The following is a 19,087-nucleotide window of genomic DNA, read 5'->3' as shown; positions in this document are numbered from 1 at the left end:
GGGTCCACCTGAGTGGGATGGTGTCAGCAGATCCAAGGACGGAAGGAGAGAGGGTTTGGAGTGCTTTCTTTCACTTGTTCCCTGTGGGAGAGCCTGGCATCTCCGTCCATTGACGGGTGCTGTTCCACCAAGTGGCCCTTCAGTGTGAGGGTCTGCCGACCTCCTCTCATCCCCAGCACTGCCAGTGGCGGGGTTCAGCCCTGTCACAGCCCTGGGGCACTAGTCTGTCACTTGTCACTTCACTTGTCATTTCCTCACAGCCTACTGAACACATTGTAAATAATCTATTAACTGCCTGAACTGTTTCTCTGTTTCCTATGGAAGTCCTGACTGATAAATATACTTTAAAATATTTTAGATTCTATCAGTGACTGTTACAATTGCAATTCTAAAGTAGATTAGCCCTTGATGAAGAAAAAAAAATTCTGACAATTTTTATGAATGTATTTTCTTGGCTGCTATGTGATTTTATTTTTAATTCCTCTGAAAGATCTGTTTTTGAGGATTATCAGTCTCTTGACTAAACAATTAATATGGCACTAACCATTGTTTTAAGCATTGTGGGGACTTAGAAAGGAAATGAGATACATGCTCAGTCATCATAATAGGGGCTGTTTGTAATGAGTTTGCTGTGAGAGGTCCAAGTGCTGCGGAGGCTCAGAGGAGGGAGGGAGCCCTCAGGGTCACTGTGGCCCTGGCTGCAGCAGGAGTGAAGGGGGACCCTGCGCCCGTGTTCCCGGTGACACCTCTGCGTCCCAGGACCTGCTCACTTCACCACCACTGCACACCCACTGCAGCCCACTTAAAGACCAGGCCCAAAAGGAATAAGGACTGGTAGTATTTCAGGTTCATGCTGTCTGCCTTTCTGAGGATAAAATAGGTAGTAACTCAGTCCTTCCAACAGTCCTGTGAAGCGCAGGTACTGTCATTAAGCAGAGTTGGAGTTTGAACTCTTGCAGTCTGGTTCCCCAGTCTAGGCTCGTAACTACCACAACCCTGCATAATACCAGAGTTCGGACTGACGACCCCCTTTCCCAAGAGGCCATCCCAACTAATTCCAGTATGTGGACAGCCCTTCCAGCTGCTGGCATATAGGGACCGGGTCCTCAGTGTCTTTCTAGTCCGCAGTCCCATGCTGCTCGTCAGGAGATGTGATCACTTGCATGCTTTGCTGCAGTCATACCAGTCAGCTCCCCTCATTCGTGTAGATGTTAGCACCGTGCACACTCTTTCCACTGGTCTTAATCACGCCTGCCCATCCCAGTGTCTGTACACGCCGCATGAGTATCATAATAATTGTTTCCTCAGTTCCTGACCTCTTATTTCTAATGAGTGTTAATTCTTTTTCAGACTTTATCAATAACTAGATCACCTCAGATTTCAAGGTCAAGCGTCCTGTTCTCTGACCACGACTGCTTCCCCTTCCCAGCTTACTCCCTCTAATTTTTCTAACTCCAGCAGTTTAGGGTGACTGTCAGCACCTCCAGTCCACTGAAGCAAAACTTCTTATTGTCCATCATTTTCATCATGTTTTTGTTTTTCTTAGCCTACCTTGGATTCCGTGGTGTGTTCTCACCTCTCCCTTTTAACTCGTGCCCTATTTTACTTGATGAAAGCCAACCCTCACTTTGTACCTAAACAGCTAGGTGAGACTGGAGGAAACCACTGCAGTGACTAGTGACATTAAGGACTCCTGGCCACAGGTCCCGAGCGCCGCCTGCGGTTTTAGTGGAGTCATGCTGTCCTTCAGCCTCGGAAAGCTCTCCCTTTCCAGTTGGTGATGTTTACTATTTTGCTAAAACATAATAAAAAATAAAGTAAAATGAGCAGAAAACAGAACTTAATACTTTCCTATCAGTAAATCTGCAAACTTGAAGGAGCAATTTTAGTAGAATAGTGGGAATAGAAGTCAACTTTTCAAGGACTATAATATGAATGTGTCACAAGGAGTTACAGAGACTGGGAGGTTATCCCAGATGTGTCCCTGGAACATTATCTCTGTTAAATGAGCCTTGCCCAATGACAGGGTTAGTGGCTAAGCAGATTTGAGAAATGCTGCAAGCTGTGTATAGCATATATATGGAGAGGAAGATTCCATTTGCTGGTCCAGATTTGACTAAAGCATTGGTTTCAGAAATTCATGGAGGGCTTACTAAAGCAGACCGCTGGACACTGCCTCCAGGGGTTCTGATTTTCTGGGCCTTGGTGTAGCTCCTAAAAATGTGCATTATGTCAAATTTTTAGGTGACCCATATGCTGTCAGTCTAGAGAATTGAGGAATCCCATTTTGAAAGCCACTTCACTTGAGTAAGAACTCAACTGCCAGCCTGACTGGGCAGTGGCGCAGTGGCGCAGTGGATAGAGCATCAGACTGGGATGCAGAGAACCCAGGTTCGAGGCCTCGAGGTCGCCAGCTTGAGTGAGGGCTCATCTGGTTTGAGCAAAAGCTCACCAGCTTGAGCCCAAGGTCGCTGACTTGAGCAAGGGGTTACTCGGTCTGCTGAAGGCCCGCAGTCAAGGCATGTATGAGAAAGCAATCAATGAACAACTAAGGTGTTGCAATGCGCAACGAAAAACTAATGATTGATGCTTCTCATCTCTCCATTCTTGTCTGTCTGTCCCTGTCTATCCCTCTCTCTCTGTCTCTGTTAAAAAAACAAACAAAAACCTCAACTGCCAAGAGTGGCAAGTAGGTGTAGGATTGTGAGCAACCGAGGAAATAGCCCTTGTGGGGTAACATTGCTAGAAATAAGAGCGGACTTAGAACCAGCAACCTCAGCATTCCAGGTAGACCCTTTATCCACTGCACCACCACAGGTCAGACAAAAGCGGACTTAGAACATCAAGGAACTGGGATAGAGAGACAGCATTATTTGTAGTGGGCCCACGCAGCTGGTTTTGTGATTTTTCCCTAGTAGATTGGCCTGTCCAAGACCAGGAGCAGAACCATTGCTGTTAGAATTTGAATGAATCCTACAGGCTGCTGATGTCAAATATTTATAAATGTTACCATCAAACGCTCCGTCTTGCTTTATAGTCTCATGCTAATGCCAGGACAGTAGTTTTATGACCTGTCTTCAACACATCTTCTTTTTATTTGTATGTCGATTATTATTTATTATTCATTAATTGCTCTTACTTTAAAATTTTGTATGTGGTAGTTAATAGGGGTTTTGGAATGTAAAGCCTTAAATGTTTATAGTATTTAGTATCCTTGACTGATTTTGTCAGTTACAGTTAATTCTTTGGCTTTGGACAAATGATTTTCATGTCTCTTGTTTTTTTGTTTGGGAATTTTTAAAATAGAAGAATTAGAAAACTTCTAATTTTTCCTTTATGAATGTAATTGTCAAGCCAAAGAATCTTTTAAAATTACATTTTGGGAGAATTATTAGGCAGCTTTCTGCCTAAGGATAGTCCTATGTGGTTCTTTTTAAGTAACTAAATATTTATTGCAGAAACAGGGTCCCTAGAGGGTATATAGTATTTCTGGCAGTAAGCTGCTCTACCATCACTGGGTGACTGCACTTTTCTGGCTTTGCCTCTGTAATGTGTTTATAATGAGACTCTGTCTTAGTTTGCGCCTCGCGGGGGACATGCCGGCTGTTTCTGCTTTTATGACCGTGTAGTTTCTGTAGTGAGCCTGGATTAGGAGGAGCCACAAGAAATGCTTTGAAACATGCTTGGGACTGTGATAGGAGAGGAAAAGGGTAGGTTCTTTTTCCTGTCCTCCCTTCTCTGCTTCCATGAGCAGGTAAGATCGAGAAGGGTGATGCTTTGCTTCCCTGATTTCTCAAGTTTCTGTCAAGAGTTTTGAAGCTAGATACTGTGTTCTTTTCACAGTGTTACAATTCGTCTTTAAAATAATGTAATTTTGGAAACTTGTGGTCTTGTGTCTAATTTGATGAGTTTGACATATATGAAGCCATCATCACTACAATAATAAGCCTAGCACACATTTTATTTGTCCCCCGGAGTTTTCTTATGTCCCTTTGTAGTGCATCCATTTGCTCTGCTTTCCATCACTATAGATAAGTTTGTATCTTCTAAAAGTTGAAGTGAATGGAATCATATAGTATGTACTTTTGGGGGTGGATGTCTGATTTTGTCAACATAATTATTGTAAGGTTTATGTAGTTGCTTGTATCAATAGGTTTTTTTTATTTTTGTTTTTAATTTTTTATTGCTGATGAGTCTCCTTCTTGGGTATTCCAAATTTATCCATTTAACTGTTAATGGGTGTTTTCCTGTTTGGAGCTATTATCAATAAAGCTGGTGCAAACATTTATGTACAAATCTGAGTTGTGGACATATGCTTTTATTTTTTGGGGTAGCTATTTAGAAATGGGATGGCAGGGTCATATGGTAGGTGTATATTTAATGCCTGTTCTCTTCCAAAGTGGTTGTACCATTTTACATTCTTGAGTTAACTGTCCTACATTATTACACATGATATGGTCAGTCTTCATTTTTTTTAAGCCGTTCTAATGATATCTATGGTTATCCTATGTAGTTGAGTCTCCATGTTGTTTTAATTTGTTTTTTTCCATTTGACTAATGATGCTGGGCGGTGTATTTGGCAAAGTGGCTATAAAATTTTCTGCCCATTCTTTAAAAGTGTTTTTTGTCTTTATTATAATTGAGGTTTAAGAATTTTATAATATATTCTGGATTCAGCTTTTTTCAAGTTCTTACGTGTTTTGCAAGTACTTTTTATCAGCTAGTAGCTTGCCTTTTTATTTTTTAAGTTTTATGAAGGGCAGCAGTTTTTAATTTTGATGGCCACTTTATCAAATTTTATTTATTGTTTGCTTTATGTTGCGTCTTATTTGAGTTCTGCATAATTTCATTTCTTTGATTTATTTAAAAAGTTAAATATCTCCAGTTCTACTATTTTAGCCATTAGGGCGAGAAAAAAGGAGGCAACTATAAAGTTAGAGTTGTATCTGCCTTATATTTTTGTTACTGTTACACTTCAATAGTAAATTGTTTATGATTCTAGTAATTTTTGTTTGTTGTTTTTGGCTGATTTTTTTGAACCTGTCAAGGGTTTGTGAAATTGCTGCTGGCCTAGTTTTCTCTGGTTTATGGGGTGAGGTAACTGAGGCTCATAAAAGTTGCATGGCGTTGCTAAGGGAGTACAGTTTTGATCATTCCAACACCAAAAAATTCCAGGTCCTCTCAAATCCCATTTCGCTATTTGTTTCCCTATGAGGTACAATTTTTTATGGTGCTGTTGCCAATATTTTACTGCGTACTGTAACATATTTGAATAAATTTAGTTCATTTGTTGCATCTTTATTTCTCATTGTGATAAATATCCTTATTGAAAGCAGTATGAATACAATTAAGTAGGTTAGTTTTCTGAGAGATCATAATTTTCCCTTAACATTTCATTAAGTGAAGATGTTGATTTTTAACACTTTTTTTTTTAATTCTTTTCAAAGGTCTGTAAACAGATTTGGCTAGGATTATTTGATGATAGATCTTCAGCAATTCCAGACTTCAGGGATCCACAAAAAGTGAAAGAGTTCCTACAAGAAAAATATGAAAAGAAAAGATGGTGAGTGAATAGTTTGTATTTAGAGCAAAGGATCCCCAAATCACAGTAATTGTGGTTAAGATTAGTCTGACGTAAGGAAGGTGGGAGGGAGAGAGCAAGGGAGTAGGCAGGTCAGGTAGATAGGAAATAAAGAAGTAGGTAGGAAGATAGATACCCATTGTACTTTGGCTTTTTATTGGTTTTGTTTTCTAAAAACCTTTACTTCTGCTTTATCTTAATTCAGCAGCCTGTTCCTTATAATTACCAGGCCTCCCACCCTTTATTGGAAAGTTAGGGATCCTTCCTTTGAATCCTTCTCTAGCCCTGATAGCTTCTTTAGACAGTCTTAGTCTTACAAGCCTTCTTTCCTAAAATACTTATTCATTTAGCAAGTATTTATATAGTATCTTTTAAATACTAGGCACTATTTTAAACTCTCGTTTAGTCCACCCTCAGTCCAGCTGCTTAATTCCATCTTGCAGTAACTCTTTGCTCGGAATATCCCTCACTTCCCATCCAAGAAAACATTTCACTACCTGGTTAAGAAGGAAACATGTATACTCCCCTAACTAGATCTATCAGATGGTAATTTTAATAAAGAAATAAAGTAGGTTGGACATGTGGTTAGTAAACCCTTTAAAAGCAGAACAGGGACTATATACTTAGAGCTAGTGTTTTACTACGTGGGGCTCTTAATTTTTAGTATATGAGCACAACCTAAGTCTTTTTACGAAGACTCATTAATGATGAACCCTTGGTTGTTTCTTTATCCACCTTCAATAGTATATTTCCTTTGGGGGGGGGGTACGAAGATGAAGGAGAGAGTCACAGACAGAATAGATCCTGAAGAAGCGCATGCCCTGTTGTTTCCCGAGGAAAACAACTCTATTCTCACCCAGAGAATTACAGAGTCAGGAGCCTCTTTTGGTCCTGAGAGAGTACTTGCTGTGGTTTGTGAACTCTCTCTACCTTCACTCACTGAGCACATTAGAAAGAAGTAGCTCTGAGTTTTGTGCTCTGCAAACTTTGTATTCTGACTGTTCTCTCGAGGAGACTGCTCTTTGCAAGGCAAGATTAGCCTGGGCTATATTCAGCCACACTAGATACATTAGGTCTGAATATAGATAAAAACATACCAGCAACATTTTAGTTTAAGAGGAAATTTTTAGAAGGGGTGAGAGTAAAAACATGGTGTCAATAAATGATTTCTTTAAAATGAGTATATAATTATCTTTTTATCATTTTAATTTCCTAGACCAGTGGTCAGCAAACCACGGCTTACAAGCCACATGTGGCTCTTTGGCCAGCTCAGGAGTACCCTAATTAAGTTAATAACAATGTACCTACCTATATAGTTTAAGTTTAAAAAATTTGCCTCTCAAAAGAAATTTTAATTGTTGTACTTTTGATATTTGGCTCTGTTGACTAATGAGTTTGCCATAGATCTTCCACTCCATAGTTAAGACCTCTCTTCTTATATAGCCCTGGCTTAATTTTTTTTTTTTTTTTGTATTTTTTGTATTTTTCTGAAGTGAGAATTGGGGAGGCAGAGACAGACTCCCGCATGTGCCTAATCGGGATCCACCCAGCATGCCCACCAGGGGGGGCGATGCTCTGCCCATCTAGGGTGTTACTCCTTTGCAACGGGAGCCATTCTAGGGCCTGAGGCAGAGGCCAAAGAGCTGTCCTCAGCGCCCGGGCCAACTTTGCTCCAATGGAGCCTTGGCTGCGGGAGGGGAAGAGAGATAGAGAGGAAGGAGAAGTGGAAGGGTGGAGAAGCAGATGGGCTCTTCTCCTGAGTGCCCTGGCCAGGAATTGAATGCGGAACATCCACATACCAAGCTGATGCTCTACCACTGAGCCAACAGGGCTCGCTTAATTTTTTTTTTAATTTTATTTAGAAAATTAAATTTAATGAGGTGACATTGCCCCAGCTTAATTTTTTATTTTCCCAACAGTTTTACCGTTACCAACTTAGTGTGTTAGTTTGGATAGGACTTAGCTTGATTTTGAGATACTTTAGCTTCAGTTAACAAGAGAAGTTTTTGTGAATAAGAGTTGATATAATTAAAACCACATATCCTCTCATGTTTATAATATTATTATAATAAACTATAATAAAACCTATCCATTCAAACCATAACCCAAGTAACTGTAAACCTCTTATAAATAATTATAATTTTTGTTATTTTTTTCTGTCCTGAGAAACAAGGTGGAAGTAACAAGAGTAATAAGAAATATGGGTGGAAAGAGGGGAGTGACCATTCAGGAGGGCCAGGACCTGTGCGTTTAAACCCGCTCTCCTGCACACCTGTGACGTGAGTGGAGAGCGGGCTGGCTGGTTTTTCATATGGCCTAGGAACTCTCCAAATTGACTCGCCCTAAGGACGCCTACTTTGAGCAACTATCCTTAAAGCAGTGAGAATATTGTCGTTTAAAGCAGTGGTCCCCAACCTTTTTTGAGCCACAGACCGGTTTAATGTCAGAAAATATTTTCACGGACCGGCCTTTAGGGTGGGACAGATAAATGTATCACGTGACCGAGACAAGCGTCAAGAGTGAGTCTTAGACGGATGTAACAGAGGGAATCTGGTCATTTTTTAAAAATAAAACATCATTCAGACTTAAATATAAATAAAACGGAAATAATGTAAGTTATTTATTCTTTCTCTGCAGACTGGTACCAAATGGCCCACGGACCGGTACCGGTCCGCAGCCTGGGGGTTGAGGACCACTGGTCTAAAGGGATTTTAAAAGTGGTTTTTAGACCAGTTTTTAAGCCTGTTTCCTAAGTTTAGCTTACTTATAGTCAGATGAGTCTTTTGAACTGAATACTGTGATCTGGTTTTATCCTTTGCTAAGATGTTGCTGTTCTCAAAGTTGATAGCATCAATGATAGGCCAAATTATGGGAAGATGTAACTTCCTGTATTCATTGTCACACTCCATCATCTCCCATTTACTGGAAAAAGCAAAGCATTTCTATTGTTTGTGATTATTATGTAATTTGATAATAGCTCACACTTATGTAGCTAACACCTGTACCAGGAACTGTTTGAAGTACCTTATAAATGTTAGCCCATTTATACTTCACAGCAACTGTGTCTTTGTTTTATAGCTGAACAATCGTAGGCACAGAGAGTTGAAGTAGTTTGCCTTAGGTTTCACAGCTGTTGAGTACTGGAGCTGGGATTTGAACTGTCTCTAGAACAGACAAGTGCTCTTAACCATTCTGTTTTCCTGCTTTGTCCACCTACTTAAAATGGTGTGGCGGTGGGGAGGAAGTACAAAACCCAGAAATACAGAGAGCGAACACTCACACAGTCCCAGGCCTAGAGGTCAGCACTGCCAACGTTGGGCATAATAGCCTTCCTGCCTTTCCTCCTTCCAATACTCCCTTCCTCCTGTGAATCCTATATTTATGTGGCTGGGACCAAACGTGAAAGACTCACAGAGTAATATGGACATCTTCCTGTGTCAGAAGAATAGCTGTGTAATATTCTATTAAACAGATTTCAGAGTGCTGTGGTAACCTATATGTACATGTACTGTGTACACTTACTCTGTTAATTCCTAAGGAGGAGTTTCTGCAGGTGATACTTCTGGAGCACAGAGCATACTTATATATGTATTTGAATAAATGGTAACAAAATTTGTAATGTTTACACTTAAGTCAGATGTGAATGAATCAGGCTACAAGTGTTTTCATTTTTATGTCTTCCTTTGTGAATTGCTTCTGCCCATTTAAAAATTGGGCTGTTGATCTTAACTGGATTTGTAGTAGGTCTTTATATTTTAGAGCTACTAATTTAACTGGAATGTAATAATAAATGTTTTCCTTTCTGTTTCTAATTGTTACTTATCTTATGATACTTCCGTTTTTAAAAATTATGGTATTAACTATTCATCATGATAAGTCCACTTTTTTTTAATCAATTGTATTTATCTTAGAAAAACTAAGTAAATAATTGAACCAAGTTTTGTATTAGTCTTTATTACCCTTTTCACTGAGTTTTTCAGTTAAGTGTAGTCTTCAGTTATCAATTCCAGGAGGGTTTTGAAGATTAATAGTCTTATACAGGAGCCTGACCTGTGGTGGCGCTGTGGATAAAGTGTTGACCTGGAACGCTGAGGTCGCATGTTCAAAACCCGGGCTTGCCTGGTCAAGGCACATTGGGAGTTGATGCTTCCTGCTCCTCCCCCTCTACCCTCTCTTTCTTTCTTTCTCTCTCTCTCTCTCTCTCTCCTCTCTCTATAAAATCAATAAATTAAAAAAAATAGTCTTGTACAGAATTGGAATTATGCTTACTGTTTTTGAGTGTAACGTTTCCTGTTTTTTGCTTTGTTAACTGCCTGTCAACTTTCCGTGTGTTTTAGGTATGTCCCGCCAGAGCAGGCCAAAGTGGTGGCCTCAGTTCACGCGTCTATTTCAGGGTCGTCTGCCAGCAGCACAAGCAGCACACCTGAGGTCAAACCACTGAAATCTCTGCTAGGAGATTCAGCACCAGCCCTGCACTTAAATAAGGGCACACCTAGTCAGGTGAGCAGTCATGAAGTCTTTGTAGAGGCTTCAACTTCAGGAGGACCGAATACCATGAACTTGAGGGTTTTTTAAGATAGTGGTATAACCTTGTATGCCAGTAGGGTTCTGTACCAATGGTTTGTATAATTCATTAAAGGATTGTTGGTTAAGTGGTTGGAATGTGTATGTATTTGCTCTTTTTGCTGTTGCTAATATGAGTTTCTTTGAATCTTCCACAGTCTTGTAAAGGTATACGAGAACGCTGCCATAGCTGTCTGCCCTATAACATATACTTAGTGAAACCTGAGTCTGAGAGCCAGCAGGGTCAGAACAGCGGAGCCTCTGTGATGGGCTTACACCAGAAAGGCTCTCCCAAGCAGTAGATGTTCCTTTGTGCCTGACTTGTAGAGCATGTGTGTGGGAATGCAGGTGGCTTTGCACTTATAGACCTGATTTGAAAAACTGAGCAGCCGGTAGGCTGTTCATATGTCACTGCCTCAAGTTTACATTTCTCTACTTTGTTACAGTGTACTGAGCTGTGACAGATATGCTACTGTGTGGCATTGCATCTACCCTGGACCAGAACTGTTTTTGAGACATGAAACTATTTGAATTAAACCTCACTCTTTTTAATAATGCATACTATTATTATGCATCTGGATAAATTGCTCTGTTTTTACAAAAAGTCTGAGTGAAAAATGAAGAGCAGGGTTACTAAGAGCACTGTAACTTCCTATGTCACCTCAGCCGCAGGTCCGACTTTGTTGTGTTGTGAGTTGTGACAACTACGTAATTAGCATTCTTTGCTTTTGACCCTACTTAAAATTGAGAAATAATTTAGGAATACATGTTGAAAATTGGTGCTTTCCTAAAAATGTCAAAGTACTCAAAAACACAATTTTGTAATCTTTAAACTATGTTTTAAGCTTGGTCATTTGGGAATAATGTAATAAGAATTTAGCAGCTCTCACTGGAAACGTGTTACAATAGCTAATATGTGGTTTACAGTCTCCTGTTGTAGGTCGCTCTCAAGGACAACAGCAGGAAAAGAAGCAATTTGACCTTTTAAGTGACCTTGGCTCAGACATATTTGCTGCTCCAGCTCCTCAGTCAACCGCTACCGCCAATTTTGCTAACTTTGCACATTTCAATAGTCATACAGGTAAATGTTTGTTTTCAAGAACTTTTACCAGAGATGGATGTAAGACACCAAGAAAAAAATAACCATTTTTTTTTAAAAGTACCAATAGCCATACTCCATTGAGAATGTTTGGTCTTTCAAACCTGTTGAGGTATATGCGTAATCCCAAAAGAGACTATACTTAATGTCAGGTATTGACACGACCTCTTTCCATAGAAAAATGGGAAAAGACTATTAAATATTCTTTTAACCCTTTGATATGGACAATTTCAAATATTCAGAAGTAAGTAAATATAACCTTTATGTACTCATCACTAATGGCAAATCCGGTGTGATTTCTTTCTCGTCATTTCCTTTTCAAGTTGTTTTGAAGCAAATTTTAGGCATATTAGTTTATCTTTAAATAACCTATTTTATATATATTTATGAAATAGGATTTTCTTTTTAAAACATGATCACATGATCATGGTAGTATTGCTCCCTAAATAATACAGTGGTACCTTGAGATACGAGTTTAATTCGTTTTGTAACCGAGCTGGTAAATTAGTCAACTCGTATATCAAACTGCCGATTCTGAATCCGGTGCACCAATACGCCAACTAGCGTCAGCTTCCCGAATCACCTTCCCGAATCACGACTTGTATCTCGGAATTTTGCTGGGATCTCGAACAAAAATACAGACTAAGTCGCAGCTCGTATCTTAAAAAAATTGTTTGTTGGTCTCAAGGTATTTGTTCGTATCTCAAGGTACCACTGTAGTAATAATAACTCATTTGTACTCAAATTTTCATTCCAGCTTAACCACACACACACAGAGTTTGTTTAGATCAGATTTCAGATAAGGTCAGCGCATTGCAGTGGTGAGGTATGTCTCTCAGCCTGTAGGCTCTTCTTCCTCCCTCCATCTACCCCTTTTTTCTTCTTTGTAATATTTGCTAAAGAAACTAGGTTATTTGTCCTGTTGAGTTCTAAGCAGTCTAAATTTGTTGATTGCACCACTGTGGGGTCCTTTACCAGGTTTCTCTGATCTGTTACAGGTACTTTTTTTGGAGCGAGGGTGGTGGCAGAGGGGGCAAGCCTACTAAACGTTTAAGAAGCACTTACTATTGATTGTCTGTTTTGGTAATGTTAGTGTTGATGCCAAATGCCAGGATCTGGTATGCAAAATTATGATATTCTTTTTTTTTTTTTTTTTTGCATTTTTCCAAAGCTTGAAACGGGGAGAGACAGTCAGATAGACTCCCGCATGCGCCCGACTGGGATCCACCCGGCATGCCCACCAAGGGGTGATGTTCTGCCCACCGGGGGCGATGCTCTGCCCCTCCGGGGCGTCGCTCTTTTGTGACCAGAGCCACTCTAGCGCCTGGGGCAGAGGCCAAGGAGCCATCCCCAGCGCCCGGGCCATCTTTGCTCCAATGGAGCCTCGGCTGCGGGAGGGGAAGAGAGAGACAGAGAGGAAGGAGAGGGGGAGGGGTGGAGAAGCAGATGGGCACTTCTCCTGTGTGCCCTGGCCGGGAATCGAACCCGGGGACTTCACGCCAGGCCGACGCTCTACCACTGAGCCAACCGGCCAGGGCAAAATTATGATATTCTTATCAGCTGAAGTACTTTAGAAAACTTGATCTTCTACAGAATATGCATGTAGTTAGAAATATAATTTACCTACAGAATTTAATAGTTCTTTTTCTCGGTAATAGATATATCACAAAACCTACAAACTGTAAACTGAACTTAATTTTGTCACATCTTAGATTAGGGATATCAAACTCAGTTGCATTGGTACCCAGTTCAACACAAATGAGTAGTAACATAATGCAGTGTGTAAGGAGCCACGGGGCCCTATTTAAGGGGGATGTTCTGATCTCCTGTTGCCACATGAAAACACAGGTTCAGGGCCAGGGTTACTAATATATTAATTTTCTTCTAAGAGAAGCAAGCAGTCTTATTTAAAGCAAAGTGTTCTCTTTTAAATGTTGGAAATTGATGAAAAATTTTTAAATTTTTTCATAGATGAAACAAACTGTATCTGTCAACTGAATTTGATGAGGGTTGTCAGTTTCCATCCTCTGGTCCTTGTCTTTCTTTCACATGGAACCTATTTCTCATTGAAGAGGAAACAGCTCTCAGCGAGATTCAGACTCATTCATATGCTACCTTAAATTTTAAACTTGGTTGACTCCTTTGGACTTTATGACATAGGTTATTTAAAACACATCTTTACTGTTTTGTCAGTTTTTTTAGTTTGGATTTCTTTGTGTAAAGATTGCTTCAGGTTCCAGATAGTAATTTTCGTATTATTAAATTTATTAGAATTTAATTTCTGAAATGTGTTTATCAAAGTTAGCACTGAGAAATTTTAAAAGTTACGATAACCAGTTGTTGAAGACAATGAATAGATGTAGGGTCTAAAAATAAAAACTGATAGAAATGCCACAGAGCCCTGTGTTTTCATAACAATAGGTATTTGATTAATGTGTGCTATGTTCTGGTCAGAAATCAGTGGTAAAATGTAAAAATGATGAAGTAGACTTGACTAAATGGATTGTATTGAACTGATTATTTTCCTGTGATAACGATCGAAACATGTTAAATGTAAATATTTTTCTCCTTATAATGTTCTAAGTATAAGATAAATGTAGAATATATATCAGTGTATACTGTATATTCATATATATTTGAGGTTATAAGTGGCAGACTAGTTTAGGGACCTAAGTCCTATTTCTATAAGGGACAGATGTGTTTCATTTGTTCTCAAATATATGACTAAATTATTTAAGAAACTTAGAAACTTACCTTTTGGAATATAGCTCACTCTAAATTTGAAAACCTGTATTGTGTCGTCTCTTCGTTTGGCTTATAGTTGCATTGTCTATATGTATATTATGCATTTTGGACATATAAATTTATTTGGCCTTTTAGAATTTTTTTTTTTTTTGTTTTTGTCCTGGTATTTCAAAGCTCTTAAGGAATTTCTGTTGCCTCATAAGTTGTAGAATCGAGCTGGGTTTGTAAGGAGAGACCACCTGGTGAATCTTCCACTTTGCTAGTGAGGAAACAGGTGGAGCTGCGCAGTGGAGGGACTGGGCGAAGACCCCGCAGTGACTCGTGTGGGGGTGGAATCCTCTGGGTCTTATCTCGGGTGCCTGTGCACCAACCACACTGAGCATGCTCACTGCTGTTCTCAGCGGTACTTGGTGGGAATGCTCTTTAAACCTGTAGTATATTTATTGTTTAAACTTGTGCAGACATTCCAAAATATTTTCAAGAAATTAATTTTAAAATTTGTTACTTATTTGTTTGTATTTTTTCCATTATATTTATTTTTGGGAAAATAAAATTTCAACCTATAAAGAAATTGAATTTTAAGTAAACCTAATGACAAAAGATTGAAGTATCCAGCAAATAACAGAATTTATTAAGTTAACCAATAAGCGGCCTTTTAAATTAGGTACTTCTGTGTAGTGTTTGAGAGTGAGGACAGACATGTTTAAATAGGGTTTCCAAGCACAGAGTGTGTGTGAGCCTGGTGGCGTGGGAGACAGCACCTACATCTCAGAGGCTGTGAGCGAGCACCCTGGGAAGGGCCTAGAGAAAGGCCTGCGTAGGTCCGTCCCTCCCCTACGGGCACGGGCAGAGCAGCAGTTACAGCAAGTGCTGTGCTTTTCCTGGGTTTCTTTCTGTAATATATTCTGCTCTGTTAATGGAAAATGTTATTTAATAACTTTTCTTGTTTTTTTTACAAGTAGAATACATATTTATTACAAAAGCTTGGTAAACTCAGGCAAACAAAGAAGGAAATGTTACCTGTCTGAAATCTTCCTACTTCCAGCTAATTAAAATACAGATTTTCTATGTATATAATGCCTAAAAAGTGGCAGGTGAAAATGTATCTGAAATTTATTAACCTGTTTACCTTTGTCATAAACATTTTTGTATAGGATTGAATATTTTAACTTTTTTTTTCTTTTTAGCAATGGAGACAGTAAAGGAGAGAGACGAGAAGCATCAACTTGTAGTTGTGTCACTTTAGTTGTTCATTGATTGCTTCTCATATGTGCCTTGACTGGGGCTCCAGCCAACCCAGTGACCCCTTGCCCAAGCCCGTGACCTTGGGATCTAGCCAGCAACCTTGGGCTCAAGCCAGCAACTTTAGGCTTCAAGCCAGTAACCTTTGGGCTCAAGCTAGCGCCTATGAGATCATGTCGATGATCCCATGCTCAGGCTGGCAACGCTGCACTCAAACTGGTGAGCCTGCACTCAAGGTGACGATCTCAGGGATTTGAACCCGGGACCTCAGCGCCCCAGGTCGACACTATCCACTGCATCACCACCAATCAGGACATGATTTTTTTATTGGCTGCATTATATCCATCAAATGATTTTTCATAATATATTTCAGCAATTCCCTCATTGCTGGTTATTTGAGTTTCTAATATTTCATCATAAAAAAAAAAACACATTGCTTAGTGATTACTTACAGCCATACTCATTTGCAACATTATTTCTTTACAAAAACTTCGTAGAAGTACAAATGCCTATGGAGGATTTCAAGTGGCTGGTTTCATGTTGATGTCTGTCTTTTGGACATTGTTTTCATTCTTACCACTTAGCATTCCCTTTCCCTCGTATCAGCCGCTTCTTATTCGCATCATGTCCTCTATAGAAATCTTACAGAATCTGTTTTAGCCCTTAAAAAAATCTCTTGGCCCGTTTAGAGCATCGGCCCGGCGTGTAGAAGTCTGGGGTTTGGTTCCTGGTCAGGGCACACAGTAGACGCGACCATCTGCTTCTCCACCTCTCCCCCTTCTCTCTCTTTATTTCTTTCTCTCTCTCCCTCCTCACCCCACCACAGCCATGGCACAAAAGGTTTGAACAAGTAAGATGACCCTGGGTGCTGAGGATGGCTCTGTGGCCCCTCGCCTGAGGCACTAAAATAGCTTAGTTGCTGAGCAACAGAGCAATGGCCCCAGAACCTGCCGTGTGGATCCCAGTCAGGGTGCATACAGGAGTCTGTCTCTGCCCCCCGCCACTCACTTAATAATAGTAAAAAACATGTCTCGAATTATTTAGTTACATAATTTGGAGAAACCTAGAATTTTCCTCTTAGGTCAGTGACTGGTGGGGATTTTTCAGAGTATGAGATGCACTTACATGTTTTACTAGTTTACATTTTAATGTGTTTGAGACTGTCAGGCTTCTAACAGAATGTGAATATCTTCTTTGTGTTTGGCATTCAAGTTTTTTATTTTTATATGACATGCTATGACAAAGTTGTGAACTTAAAAAAGGGAATATTAATGTAATTAAACCATCTTTATGTCAATATTTTAGATCATCCAGCCAATGAATTACTCATTGTCATTTTAAATCTGAATTTTCCAGAATGTATTCTATATCTTAAATGTCTGCTTTACTGTAACTCATATGTTTAGTGCTCTTAATTCAGTTTTCTTTTTAATAGAGTTATATTTATGGTACACTTCCTGAGGTCACTCAAAGGGTATTATGTACAAATTTATGATTGTATAAAATGTTTTTGGAAATTTCTGGATACTCTTTAATAAACTATTTGAAATTGGGCTCAGTAAACACTGGTAGGATTTAAAATCTGATTTCTAAATGTCTAAAGTGAGTTCTGAGCCATAGAAACCTCTCATAAAATTCTTAAATTCATTTGTCATGTTTTTTATTTATTGTTTTCATACTCATTAACATATATTGTTCCTTGCCATTCACAGCTCAGAATTCTGCACATGCAGATTTTGCAAACTTTGATGCGTTTGGACAGTCTAGTGGCTCGAGTCACTCTGGAGGTTTCCCCACAGCGAGTCACTCTCCCTTTCAGCCCCAGACCACAGGTAGAGCTGCGCCAGCCTTCCGCGTGAACGGTCACTTTCAGAGACAGAGTAAAACTCTCTGGATGTAGTTTTCAAAATTCAACTTCTCGAATTCTCTGACTTTAAAATAGTTTTATCTTACAAAGCTCTGGGGAAACCTGAAATCTTTATTATTTTCTGTGTTCATTTATTTTCCTGAACTCTTGGGTATGTTGTCACAGTCACAACATCCGTTCTCCTTTTCCTGCATGGGAATCTTCCTCAAACTTCTTTGCGAGGAGGACTTAAAGTATAAAGTTTTTTAGGTTCACGGAACACATTGATTTAGACTCTAAATAAAGGAAGCTAATAAATTGCTTCCATAGAACTAAAAGTGTAAGTAATTTTCAGGGCAACGAACTTGAAAAAATAAATGTTATTCATCAATAGTAGGTTATTTAAAGATCACTTGAATCAAACTTGGAAATAGTTTTCTGTGCAGGAATTGGGTTTTAAACATTCAGCACTGCTCTGTAAACTGTTGTTTTCAGAAACTCACTGAATCCTTGTTTAGATCTTTGGTGATTGCTTTCAGCTTGAACTCTGTGTATTGTCTTAAAGTTTTTTCTTTCAATTTTCTTTTTTTTTTTCCCTTAACTTTCATCATTTCCATAATTTCTGGCTGTCCAGCATTTAGAATGCTTTCACCTAGCTGCAGTTTTGGGGAGTTTACCTCAGCTTTTCCTCTCCAGGCTACCAACAGTAAGTCTGTGGTCACGTAGGCTCTGTTACCAATTTGTGTGTTTTATGCTGTCTCTCCTGGGCTTTTCAATTATAGAATGTTAATTAGCTTTTAATAGTCTTCCTAAGTTCTCACTTTTACCTTCCCTTCTCCGTAACTAAACTCGGAGAACACAAGTGTATGTAATAAGATAGTTGATTTAATAATTCTATTTTTAAAAATTTGAAATAAATGTTTTCATACAAACTTTGAGAGCTTTAGTATTGCACTTTTTTCACCAGCTCCTTGTAGCACAGATCGCAGTCTTTTAAATGCACACCTTACTTAATTTTTAGTTGGAAACGAGTTTCAATTCTAGAGAAATTTTATTGTTACATGTTGTTTTAAAAACAAATTGATGGCAAGTATTTTTTTTAAATAGATACTTTAAAATGTATGTGGGTACTTTGCTATTACTTGATTATAAAACTATATTAAATATATGCTGTTTTGAAATTAAGTTGTAGGTATAAAGAAATGGATCTGAAGTGCAGGATCAAAAGCATAGAATGAAATATATTGGCTTTAATTTTCTGTTAGTATTTTCAAGAAGTTTCTAGATTACAGAACAGACTTTCAACTCTTAGGAGATATATATATGTATATGTGTATGTGTGTGTGTGTGTGTGTGTATATATATATATATATATAGTGACCATTGGGTGAATTATGTTCTATAAAGTAAAAATTTGCTATAATATTTAAATTGTTTTTATATAATATACTGTAATTTTTATCCCTTGAACTATATGTAATAGGGCATGATTTTAATGAGGATACCATGGTGTTATATGCATATTAAATTATTAGGCGGAGTTAAATAATAGCTCTTCAAATAAAGTAAGTCTAGAACTCAAAGACTACCTTATAAGAAATTCTGGATCAAAATAGTACATCTTAGTCATTTTCAATTTCTTCACTGGGATTTGTTTCAGCCAAGTGTTGATTAGAGCTACAAAAGCTTGTAGCATCCGATACTTCTTTGCATCTTGTTAGCAGAACTAGTAAAAGGTTATAGGCTATAACTGAATGTTGTATAAAGTAATGAGTCTCAAACCAGGTGAATTATATTCTTTATTCCAGGGTAGACAGTTACACATAGAAATTTGCAATCTTCATGTTGCCAGGGCCTTTGGAGATCTTGTTTGTCAAATTATAAAATGTCACGTGTTCATGGTAAAAGTTGGATGCTATTTGTTATTTTTAGAAATGCAGGATTGCTTATAGAACACTTAATTTTGGAAGAAATATTCATAAGTTCTACCACAGGATATTGGGGAAAGTCT

General features: G+C 38.7%; 1 protein-coding gene across 9 annotated transcripts in view; it reads left to right on the top strand.

Moving 5' to 3' along the window:
- The window catches only part of AGFG1 (ArfGAP with FG repeats 1), a 76,013-nt gene that overhangs the window by 43,550 nt on the left and 13,376 nt on the right, over positions 1–19,087 (top strand). For 4 of the 9 annotated variants that reach the window (XM_066279113.1, XM_066279112.1, XM_066279115.1 and 1 more), the window contains exons 3-7: positions 5,448–5,563; positions 9,919–10,081; positions 11,072–11,225; positions 16,943–17,062; positions 17,711–17,782. In XM_066279113.1, the coding sequence (XP_066135210.1) occupies positions 5,448–5,563; positions 9,919–10,081; positions 11,072–11,225; positions 16,943–17,062; positions 17,711–17,782 (625 nt within the window). The remainder of the gene's footprint in view (positions 1–5,447; positions 5,564–9,918; positions 10,082–11,071; positions 11,226–16,942; positions 17,063–17,710; positions 17,783–19,087) is intronic. The other 5 variants (XM_066279116.1, XM_066279118.1, XM_066279117.1 and 2 more) reach the window with 2 other exon arrangements.

Source organism: Saccopteryx bilineata, chromosome 5, assembly GCF_036850765.1.
Source record: "Saccopteryx bilineata isolate mSacBil1 chromosome 5, mSacBil1_pri_phased_curated, whole genome shotgun sequence".
Taxonomy (NCBI): Eukaryota; Metazoa; Chordata; class Mammalia; order Chiroptera; family Emballonuridae; genus Saccopteryx; species Saccopteryx bilineata.
The sequence above is the reverse complement of the archived record's forward strand: the minus strand, read 5'-3'. Positions and strand labels throughout refer to the sequence as shown.